Genomic DNA, 12,808 nt, shown 5'->3' with positions numbered 1-12,808 from the left:
ATTCTATCACATATAACATTCATATCTCATAACATTCAGGGCCGACGACTTAGGTCGCACCCTCTGTTTAACCCACTGACTCCGACCCGCTTAAACCGAGCTCAGTGCATAATAAGCTGTCCTCGGCTACCAGTGTCCGAGCCGCGCCCTGTGCGCTAGTGAGACTCTTGGCACCCTTAGGCCGTTGGTTCACTAAATGGCTTGCATGGCATAATACCATCTTTTCACGCATCTACAATAGGGAGCCCTTAGTCCCGTCACATATATTCAACCAGGTGCAGTTTTCTTACCTTTAGTCTGTACGGTTATTGAATTACGAGCAACGCCCCTCAAGCACGATCCGTTCCCGAGCCTAAGCTTTTATCACCTAGCCACAACCAAGGTATAGTGTTCCGTTAATACTCCAATATAGGTTTCCAGTTACAAAACTAACTCCCGAGACTCCAAATTCCACCAAGCACGGTGGTTAAACCAAACCCGAGCACACTAGACCACTCTCTCCCGTGCTTAAAACCCTCAAAAATCCATGTGTGTAACCAAGGGCTGCGGCCCCCAAAGCCTAGCCGCGGCCCTTCCCCAAAATAGAACCTACTCCCACACTGAACCACACACGCGCCACGGCCCTTGCCTTGGGTGCCGCGGCGCGCCCCCTTGACCGAGCCCCCTTGGCTTCTTTGCATGCTAGGGCCGCAGCACTCTAGAACAGAGCCGCGTCCCTCCCTTTCGAACCCAGATTTTACACCATTTCCAAGTCTGAAACCTTACATTAAACCATCCCAAAACTTCCCAACTCTTAACCAATTAATTCCCAACTTCTTTAGCATGATCTAAACAACATAACTCCCAAGAAAACACAGCCTAGCACACTCTAATCTCCTCCTTTCAATTTTTGAAACCCAAGTGCTATAAACACACAAACCAGCCATCCAAACTCAATGAAAAACCTCTAAACCAGGAGTTGAAACTTACCTTTGCTGTAGAATCACTTCACCAAGCTATGGCCAAGCTAAGCTCCCAAGTTTTCCCCTCTTAATTCTGCCTTAGAACATCAAAACTATACTTGTTTCAGCACTTAACTAAAATCCAGCTAGAACACAGAATTCAACCACAGAAAACAGAGTTAGATGCTTACCTTAATCCCTGTTTCAGTTCCTTGATTTCCCCTGAGCTAAACCTCTAAATCCTTACCACAAATTCTAGAATTTCTAGCTAGTTTCCCTTTTTTTTTTTTTCTGTGTTTCCTTTCCTTGGTTTTCCCTAAGCGTGAGAGAGAGAGCTGAGCCTAAGTGTTTAGTCGGTTTGTTTTTCTTCTAAAAGCTTCTCTATGTCTAACTTATCTATTAAGTTAATCTCGAGGCTCGGGGTGCCGGAACCGTCCCCAAGGCCAAAATGGTAAAATCCCCCATTATTCCCGCCTAGACATCCTAACCTCAAATATATCTCCATATATTTGTTTTCATGTCCCGATAATCCAAATCACTACCCGCTATCTAAAAGTACCCCCGACTTATCCAAAGTCATAACTTAAGCTCCGTTGTGACTTTTCCCACTATCTGACCCTAGAATCGTCTTGAGTCGTGCTCAGCGAACCTGTCCACATAATAATGTGGTTCTCACATATATCACATATCATATTACCACATAATATAATTAGTTATCATATAAGCATTATTAAACATATAATTCCTCATTAAATCTCAATTATTCCATTAATGCCCTCCTGGCACACTAATCAAGGCTCTTAAGCCTTATTAGCGAATTTGGGTCGTTACAACTATCCCCTCCTAATGAGAATTTCGTCCTCGAAATTTACCTGAAAAGCTCGGGATGCTGATCCCGCATCGCCGTCTCTAGCTCTCAGGTCGCTTCCTCGACCTTGCTATTCCTCCATAATGTTTTCACTAACGAAATCGTCTTATTCCGCAAAACTTTATCCTTCCGATCTAAAATCTGAACTGGTCTCTCCTCATAGGACAAGTCTGCCTGCAGCTCCAAGTCCTCATGCCTCAACACATGTGTTGTATCACAAACTTACTTCCGCAACATAGAGACATGGAACACGTTATGAACTCCTGATAAGGACGGTGGCAAGGCCAGCCTATAAGCCACCTGCCCAACCCTCTCTAGAATCTCAAAGGGTCCAACGAACCGAGGGCTCAGCTTGCCCTTCACTCCAAACCTCCTCACACCCCTCAACGGTGAAACTCGCAGAAACACGTGGTCCCCGACCTGGAACTCCACGTTCCTACGCTTAGGGTCAGCGTAGCTTTTCTGTCTACTCCGCGAGGCAACCATTCTAGCTCGAATCTTTACAATGGCCTCATTAGTCTTCTGAACCATATCTAGCCCCAAATATCTTCTCTCACCCATCTCATCCCAGTGAATAGGCGATCTGCACTTCCTTCCATATAACATCTCATAAGGAGCCACTCTAATCGTGGACTGATAACTGTTGTTATATGAAAACTCAATCAATGGAAGATGTTTACTCCACGAACCTTCAAAGTCAATCATACATGCCCTAAGCATGTCCTCCAGTACCTGAATCGTCCTCTCAGACTGTTCGTCAGTCTGAGGATGAAAAGTTGTGCTAAACTTCAACTGAGTCCCCATGGCTCTCTGCAGAGCTCCCCAGAACTTAGAGGTAAAGATAGGGTCTCGATCAGATACAATAGACTTTGGAACCCCATGGAGACGAACTATCTCCCTCACATACAGCTCTGCATACTGTTCCACAGTATAAGTTGACCTAACTGGTAGGAAATGAGCTGACTTGGTGTATCTATCCACTATCACCCACACCGAGTCATGAAGTCCAACTGTCCTGGGTAATCCTCCCACGAAATCCATCGTAATATCCTCCCACTTCCATTCTGGGATACCCAAAGGCTGAAGCAATCCCGCTGGTCATTGATGCTCAGCCTTAACCTGCTGACATGTTAAACATCTAGATACATACTCAAATACATCCTTCTTCATCCCAGGCCACCAGTATAACGTCCGTAGATCCTGATACATCTTCGTGGAACCCGGATGAAGTGAGTATGGCATAGTGTGGGACTCATCCAATATCTCACGCCTAATCCCCTCATCTGCCGAAACACAAATCCGCCCCTGATACCGGAGCAAACCTGTCTCCGAAACTGAATAATCCTTAGCTGTCCCTACTAAGGCATGCTGCCTACTTTCCTGTAACTGCACATCCACCAACTGACCCTCCTTGATCCGCTCCAACAGGGTCGACTGTAAAGTGACATTGGCTAACTGGCCTACCACCAGTTCTATCCTTGCCCTAACCATCTCATCAGCCAATTCTCTCGAGATCTGAGTAGAACTATACAACTGTCCTGGGCCCCTCCGGCTCAATGCATCTGCCACTACGTTGGCTTTCCCAGGGTGATAAAGGATATCACAATCATAATCCTTAACCAACTCCAACCATCGTCTCTGTCTCATATTCAGATCCTTCTGTGTGAAGAAATACTTCAGACTCTTATGATCAGTGTAGATCTCGCACTTCTCTCCATACAAGTAATGACGCCATACCTTCAATGCAAACACAACTGCCGCTAACTCCAAATCGTGAGTCGGGTACCTCTGCTTATACTCCTTTAGCTTTCGGGACGCATAGGCTATAACTTTCTCATTCTGCATCAACACACAGCCTAAACCCAACATCGACTTATCTCCCACCTCATCATCAGCATTTAGTATGATCAATCCTTCTCTAGTGGTAACTCGAGACACAGCAACATATAATTGACCGTGGGTGAATACTTGCTTAGGGAGGTACAAGCCAGCATGTTTAAGAGATTGTCCTTGGCTTTTGTTGATTGTCATGGCAAAACATGGTGCCAAGGGAAGTTGTCGTCTATTAAGCTTGAATGGCCATCTTGATTCATTGGGAGACATGATAATTCTTGGAATTGTGACATTTTCACCAATATTTGTTCCAGAAATGATGTCGCCTCTAATGGACCATTTACCAAGATGCATAATAATCAATCTTGTGCCATTGCATAGGCCTTCTGTTTGATTTAGATTTCTAAGGAGCATTACAGGAGCACCTTCCTTAAGTCGCATCTCATGATTAGGGATGCCATTAAATTTCAAACCATGCAAAAATTCAGCTGGATACAAAAGATCTTCATCATTTGTCTTTACACTTGCTTTGCATATACTGTCTGAGCTAAAATATGTTCTCCCTTCACCTGGTATAATATTCATAATCATCTCATTTAGTTCATAGACCATTTCATTTTTTGGTGTTAATATTGCTCTTTCTGTCAAATATGTAGGATCATTGTACTTTTGTAAAAGTGATGGGTAGATAACTTTAATTATGGATTTCATTGGATCTTGAGATGGATTTATGGCGATATCAGAAGGAAGCTTAATTAATTGTCTATCAATGTCATCATATAATGAACCATCTCCAATCTGCAACATCTATTTGTCAAAAGAAGCTATTTTAGCAGCCTCAAAACCAGTCAAGCTTCCATTATATAGCCTCATATTTTGGTTGAGCTCATATATTTTGAAAAATGGCCACAAATATGACGAGTTAAGAGAAGCATCAACAATATCAGCTCTTGTACCTTTTGGGACAACTGGTAATATTTGTCAAAAATCACCACCACACACTATTTTAAGTCCTCCAAAAGGTTTGTTAGAGCTATTTTCAAACCTTGTTCTTAGAATATCTCTTAAGGTCTTATCCAAAGCTTCAAAGTAGAACTTATTTGCCATAGGTGCTTCATCCCAAATGATCAAAGAAGTTTTCATAAGAAGTCCAGCTAGTAGGGTGCCTTGTCGAATTTCACAAGTCGACTCTACTGTAACATTCAAGGGAATATGAAATCGTGAATGAGCTGTCCTACCATTAGGCAATAACAAAGCAGCTATGCCTGAAGTTGCTACAGGCAAGACTATTTTTTATTGTGATCTGAGCTTTGCAGTTATTGTATTCCATAAAAATGTTTTACCAGTACCACCATGTCCATTGATAAAAAATAAATTTCCTTGTTCATTCTCTACTGAATGTACTATTGCTTTATAAGCTGATTTTTGGCAAGGATTTAGAACAGCAAATGATTTCTCATGCAATATCTTTAATTGATCTCGGTCATAATCAAGCTCTTCATTAACCAATCTATTACCCGAGTCACTTATCAAAGATGGATTAGGCAGGGGCATTCCATCTATATCTTTCAAACTTTTTCCCATCTTCAGCATGATACTTTCAATCTCGAACAATGTGTATGCTTCAACTTGTTGTTCAGTTAACTTAAGATCATTCATTCTAAATCTCTTCCTTTGCAATGAAGTTATGTCTTCTGACAATGCAATATAATTAGATTTCCAAAGTTGTGATGCATCAGAAACCTAACAGTGAATGAGTATCGTGACGAAAAGATGTCTTAATTCTTTTCCAGTTGCCCATATTGCAGCTTCAGTCAAGCAATCTATCCACTCTTTATCATCGTCTAATAATCCCAAAGCATAGCATGTGCCTTTAAAATTAGGATATGTCACCCCATTTATTGTTCTAATACTTTCATAAGAAGTGCTCCCTTTGACAAAATTTAACAACATTCTCAAATAGAAGCGTTCTCCAGTCGAAGGATGCGCGAAGTAAATTCTTCCAATTGCCAATCCATTTTTTCTCCTAGTCCATGTTTTCTCCTTTGAATTCCAAACCGAACTTATAGGGAAATCCGAATAAGTTAGCTCCCGTGCATCATCATAATTCTTGTTTGCCTCCAACCATTGAGTGAACTTTGTTTTTTCTATTCCAGGCATGCAAACAACATTTTCAACACATTTGTTTTCTTCGAATATTACTGTGTGCTCTCCAGGTAAATGGAATGGTAATCTTTCAACTGCTGGCTGTCTGTAATGTATGTCAAATTGGAATATTCTCCAGCAAGCTTCAGTTGCTGAGATATATCTGCAATCCAAATATGTTTTTATCTCATCTATTTCTTTGGCAGTGTCAATAGATTCCATTGTTGCAGTAGTTCTGTCAGACCCTTTATGAACATATTTGAAAAGGTATTTGACTGATCTAGAGTAATTGCAAACCTCGACATTAATATGTGCATCAAATTTGACAACCAAATTCCTGTGATAAGGGACTACATATCGATTATCTAAAAGGACACCTTTCTTTTCGACATGAATACCTGTATTTCTCCTTTTGTAGATTGGAAAGCCATCTGTGTCGATGGTGGTTTGATCATTGAATTTTTTTGGAAAATGTTTTGTGCACCTATCTTGCATCATACATGGAGAGTTTGAATTAAGTTTTCCACAAGGTCCATGAATCATAAATTTATTGACGGCATTATAACCATCAGGATCAACATTTAAGTCCGGGATTTCCGCGCTTATTATATTATCAATATGGTCTGCTGAAGGATTTTTCAATGTCGAATGCAAGAAAAGTAGTATGTTTGCATGAGGCAGTCCTCTTTTTTGGAACTCAATTGTGTATATACCTGCGACAACATAGATAAAAACTTAAAATTTAGAAATTTTGGTGGGACTTGTGAAATTATTGTTGGTAAAAACATTTTTTTATAAACAATTGTGTTGAATTCGTTGTGGATACAAATGTGAAATAAACTTACATGCGATTATCTTTCCAAACAGTTGTTCTTTTTTCAGATCGTGCATTAGTTGGAATAGATTTATCTCAAATACTCTACATATGATATCGACCCTATTGTTATCATCTTTTTGGACTATTAAATGGATCATATCATTTATTTATGGCCACTTTGGGTTGCAAGTGAAAGTAAGAAATAAATCAGGATATCCTGCCCATTTACAAATTGCCATAGAATCTTGATAATTTTGTACTCTATATCGTGGTCCCCCAGTGTGTGACGAAGGCAAAATAATTGATTTCCCCACTTTTGAGCAATCTGAATCACCACGATGAATAGCGTCCATTAAACCAGAAAAAAGGTCTGATCTGAGTTTTTTTTGGTTATTTCGTATCCAACGAAATCTTTCTTCTTCAATTGCCATGTAAGAATCAACTATATATTGTTGCAGTAGTCTACCAGATCGAAGAAGAGTATGACCCTCATTTAATCTTTGCTGCAACCTAAAGCAATAATGTTGCCTCATTGTCAACTTTTGCCTTTTAAAAGAGCTTTCAGTTACGTCTCTCAAAGGTATGCCAAGTCTATATCCATCTTCACCATAAGGGTGTATTAATGGGTACGTCATAGACATGAAACTTGGATGCAAATATGTGATTCTCTGAATTCCTTTAGTTCGGTGCTCCACAATAACGTCACGTTCGAAGTCCGCTTCACTAAAATCACCAACTATTAAGCCTGCTACTTCAGATGATGTCGGCATATTGTATTGACGACCATCTGTTGTCCTGCTACTTAGGAGGCATAAACGAAACGTAGATTCTGGTTTTGCTTTGAATCTATCCCTTGCCATTCTAAAGGATTTGACCAAATTATTATGCTGATCCAACATTTGAGATAATTCATGAACGATTTCGTGTTCAATCTCTGTCTTCCTCCCATGTCTTAGTAGTGTATCCATTCGGTTTCCTATCTCATTTTCAGTATCATATATATATATATAGTTGAGCAAACTGTGGTTTTTTCCCAACTTCTGGCAACAAAGAACCAATGTGATGGTAATTCTGACCACTCATTCGAAAAATATAAGGACCTGCTGATTGATTGATAGACGTATCAACTCGGCCACCCATTGATGTGAATGAAAACATGGAGTTATAAGCTCTTATATTTTTTTGAAATTTAAACCCTTTTTGTCCAGATTCAGGTCCTAAGAGAAATTTAAGTAAAGGGGGTGCTTCTTTCAATAATGGTATCTGCACATGTCCTTCCATACAACAAAATGTGCATTTGGGATGTGAGACCTTTTGTGTTTTCTTTCTGCGTTCCTCATACCATAAAATGGCACCACAATATTGACATGTGTATGAAGGGATTCCAAAATTCCAAGGTGTTGTATAATGAGTTGTCAATTGAACAAATAATAATATATTAACAAATAAAGGATGTAATTTCGTCCAAGTGAATATGGTAAGAAAAGTATTATAATACCTATTTTATCCTCGAACTGGACAAGATTAAGTCCATGAATGGTAACTTGTTGTTTGAGCTTTTTAATTTCTTCGTTTGCGTCCTCATCATTGGACCGAATTATAACTATATTACCAATAAAACATATGTTACATAAATATACTAATATTATCATTAATTCTACATGTGGTTTTATGTAAAGAAGTACCATTATTTGAGCTTGCACCATCTAGTGAGAAGTATGTGGACTCATGTATGTTTTCATTGAAAGAGAAGCACACTCTTTTTACTGGTCCATGTTGAACTGCATAATTTTATAATTCCAAAAACAAAGAATAGTTTAATAATTTCTAATCTTAGAAGCATTAACAATAATTAACAAAACTCAACAAAAGTAAATATTAATGTACCTGTATGAAGTATGTGTTTTCCTTTATTTTTTTTTATTGTTTTGATCATTATGTAACGATTTATTATTTTCATTTGTAGTTGTACCATGTGATTGGAGGAGATTTCCACCTGAAACATATTACAAACATGTATTAATATACAGTTAAAATTTGTTTATATTTATAATAAACATAATATTTTGTTTTAATTGTAAGTAGGAATAAAAAAATTATTATGGAGAATAACTTACAGTTTGGTTGAAGCAATCCAGTGTCACTTCTAATGTTGTCCAATTTCATAAATTTTATGAAAAATTTGACAATTTGAAGGGTCAAGATGATTCTCTTATTTAAATCATGTTTGTATTTATCTTGGATAATTTGAATTTTTCGCTTCAACCTTGCGTGCTTGCATATAGTTTTTTGAATGATAGGTAAGTCATCATCTATTGTATGATACTGGACATTTAAGGCATATCTCTTGAGTTTTAATTTTTGAATCCTTTCGTGTCGAGCTAAAGATGAAAGTTGAGATTGCAATAAAGAAATTTGTTGTAGAACATTGCTTAAGTGACCACAAACTTTTATAATGGCATAAATCAATTCCATGTACTCTGTCCCTCACCAAAAAAAAAAAAATAGAAAATTGGTGAAAAATGAAAAAAAAATTAAAATATAGTGTCATTAAGCATAGAAACTATACAAGTGAGAATTAATAAATGGTACAAATTTTTTTAATGCATATTACGAAATTTGATGAATATTTCCTCAATCTAGCTAATTATAAAGATTATATTTAAGCAAACAATAATAGTAATTTGTACAATATCTTATTAGTACCTGAAGAATGCGAACTTTGTTGTTTTCTCTTCATACTACCGTGTTGATTGCTAAAATTGGAACTATTCTAAGTAGATTGTATCATAATTAAATAACAGGAAAATAGTTCATTAGGATAACTGGTTACGCAAATTAAAAGTGGCAATATGTAAAAGCAATAGTAGTAATAATAATTGAAAAAAAATTATTATAATTTTGCATAACTAAAAAGAAGAGAAGGAGTGAAGAAGAGAGTGTTTGAAGTAATAGCCAGTAAATAATACCTTGAAAGAACTTTCAGAAGAAGAAAATAAGAATGAAAGAGGCTTTGAGATTTGAGGCTTGTTGCTTTGCTATAAATATATGTAAACTCTAGTAAATAATGCATAAAAAGGACTTGGGCATTATGTTCAAAATAAATTAGAATAGATGAAAATATGACAGTTATAAAGAAGGTTTATAATATATATATAAAATCATGAAGAGATATTTATATATAATATTATTAATTTATATAATAATTAAATGGTAAAAAAATCAACATATGGTTACACCATAATAATATCATGTACTTCATATTTGAGATATTTATGATAAATAATGCTTAGTTTTTGCCACCGAAACTAATTTATATAAAAAAAATCAAAGTGTAACCGATAATCTAATTTATAGATTTTTCTAATTTTTTAACATATATTAATAAAAAAAATAAATGTGTAACCACGTTATATATTTTTTAACATATATCTAGCTAAGCAGAAAATTAAAGTGAAAATCAATTATTTAAAATAATAAAGTAAAAATCAATTATTTAAACTAAAGGAAAAATCTTAACTAACTACGTTATATAATAATAACCAGCATATATTATATTTAAAAACAATATAATTATTTACGATATAAAAACATTATATAATTATTATATAATAATAACTACTTTATATAATTAGTTATATTATAGCTAGCTAGATATATGTTACAAAATAACTCATTATTTAAAAATATATATTTTATATTTAAAAAATTGTGCTAGGCGAGACAGTTATACTTTTCTAGTAATTAATAATAATAATAATTAAATTAGTATAGCTACTACTATTTTTTGTTAATAATAAAAACTAAAAAATATTAAGTTTATTATCTTATTTAAAAAAAATTTAGTTTATTAGGTGTTAAAATCAAAGATAATGTATATGAATTTAAAAATTAAATAAAAAAGATAATGGATTTTGTAAATGAATTAAAAAATTAGATTAATGGAGAAAATTAAATAAGTGTTTTGAAGAGATTGTAGAGAGATAATGTATATGAATTTGAAAATTAAAAAAATAGATAATGGATTTTGTAAATGAATTAAAAAATTAGATCAATGGAGAAAATAGAATTAGTGCTTTGAAGAGATTGTAGAGCGGTTATATTTTTCTAGTAATTAATATGTATAATAATAATAATTAAATTAATGTATTTATAGTATAGCTGCTACTATTCTGATATGAAATGATAATATTAATATTATTAATGTAAGTAATATTATTGAATATTCATATTAGAACTTGCAATAGTTTTCACATCATTAGAGATGGTGGAAAATCTTTCGATTAATGATGTTACATAATCTATTTGAAGATTTATGTAAATTTTACTTGCACTTGTGGTAGAGAAGCTAACTTCACCTATTTATGATAAATGTAAATTAACATATATATATATATAATTTTTAAATATTAAACATTGGGATCTAAATAAATAATTACTTCGAAATTTTTTAATGGTTGTAGAAGTTACTATCACAATAAATGGATCATCATCTTTATTGTACAAATCTGGATTGAACGTCTCCCCCAAGTTTCCCCACAAAGTAATCTTTGATGTGATCGAACTATACATAAAATTTTACAAAAGTTAATAATGCAATAAATAGAAAAAAAAAACTACAATAACAAATATATATATATATTTGTAATATTATTTTTATGCATTAACTTATACTTACTAATTTGTTAAAACTCTGATATCTCTTTTTTTCCAACCACCTCCAACAATCTCAACATCACCCACAGCACATAAACATCCGACAACATCTAAACACATGATAGATAAATAAGTTTAAAATGTTAGAATATAAAGATAAATAATTTAAAATTATTACTTTAAAAAATAACAAACATTAATAATTAAAGAACCTGAGAGGATTGTGTTATCATTAACACGCAAATCAATCAAATTTGGAGATATGAATTGGAATTCATTGATTGGAATGTTCATCATTCCTTCTTCTAGCCTCTTAAGCTTAGTTGAAACCAAAAAAATAATTTTATGGTCATTTGAAAGTGGTCTATACTGCCATGTGCTTGCAACAACTTTGAAATTATTTACACTATATAAAGAACCCTCACTCAATAGGTGCGTGAACTTAGACACTAAATTTTTCCTAATTGTTGCATGCATTAGATTAGCCGGTGACAAAAACACACAATATATTAATTAAATATAAAATAATTGATAATATAAAGAAAACTGAGAAAAGAAATTTTGATTCAACTTTCTCATCTATAAAAATCATATCGATACTAATTAATTCTTCATTCTTCTTAGTATTGACAGACTCCCACACTCTACAAACTTTGATCCTTACCATCCAATCATTTCTATCATTGTTTAAGTCGGAAAGAAAAGAATACTTCATTATGAAAATTATTGAATGAGTTTAGAAAGAAGAAGAGAAAAAAAAAATAGAGTAGAAGAAAATATGAGTTATAGAGAAGGTGTAGAATATATATATATATATATAAAATCATGAAGATGTATTTATATATAATATTATTAATTTATATAATAATTAAATGGTATAAAAATCAACATATGGTTACACCATAATAATATCATGTACTTCATATTTTTATATAATAATATATAGAGGGGGTCTACGTTAATTGCCTGCTATAAGCTTATGCTATTTCTTAAATGTAAGTTAAAGTAATTTATTATTTATTTAGTCTAAAATATATATTACAAATTAAAAAAAAATCAATGTGTGTAATCGAAAATATAAAAATCTAAACCAAATAAATAAACCATCTATATGACTTACTTAATAATGATATTATACTAAAAAATCTAAATGTGGCTTAACCGTATGGATAACAACTGATATTATACTAAAAAATATATATTACGCATTTTTAATTAATAATATTACAAATTAGTAACAAATTACCTATTCAAGGCACTATTTCTATTCTTTGTTAATAATAATAACTCAAAAATTATCTTATATAAATATCTTATTTAAAAATTTGTAAGTTTATTATCTTATTTAAATTTTTGTAAGTTTATTAGGTGTTAAAATCAAAGATAATGTATATGAATTTAAAATTTTTAAAAAAACAAATAATAAATTTTGTAAATGAATTAAAAAAAATAGATTAATGGAGAAAAAAATTAGTGCTTTGAAGATATTGTAGAGAGATAATGCATATGAATTTAAAAATTAAAAAAAAAAAGATTTTGTAAATGAAT

General features: G+C 33.7%; 1 protein-coding gene across 1 annotated transcript; it reads right to left on the bottom strand.

Moving 5' to 3' along the window:
* Positions 1 to 5,385: 5,385 nt before the first annotated feature.
* LOC133785677 (uncharacterized) lies at positions 5,386 to 7,572 on the bottom strand. The gene is made up of 2 exons (XM_062224897.1): positions 6,834 to 7,572; positions 5,386 to 6,500 (listed from the first exon to the last, which is right to left on the bottom strand). The coding sequence occupies exons 1-2, from the start codon at positions 7,570 to 7,572 to the stop codon at positions 5,386 to 5,388; spliced, it is 1,854 nt and encodes a 617-aa protein (XP_062080881.1).
* Positions 7,573 to 12,808: the final 5,236 nt, after the last annotated feature.

The sequence above is a fragment of the Humulus lupulus genome, chromosome 6 (assembly GCF_963169125.1).
Source record: "Humulus lupulus chromosome 6, drHumLupu1.1, whole genome shotgun sequence".
Taxonomy (NCBI): Eukaryota; Viridiplantae; Streptophyta; class Magnoliopsida; order Rosales; family Cannabaceae; genus Humulus; species Humulus lupulus.
Note: the sequence above shows the minus strand (reverse complement) of the source record. Positions and strands in the feature narration are given on the sequence as shown.

What these genes read in the sequence shown, in the direction of transcription:
- LOC133785677 (XM_062224897.1), bottom strand. Translation starts at nt 7,572, where the DNA reads ATGGATACACTACTAAGACATGGGAGGAAGACAGAGATTGAACACGAA. An exon ending in TCAAGATTCTATGGCAATTT is followed by an intron (nt 6,501 to 6,833) that starts GTAAATGGGCAG and finishes ATGTTGTCGCAG; the next exon opens with GTATATACACAATTGAGTTC.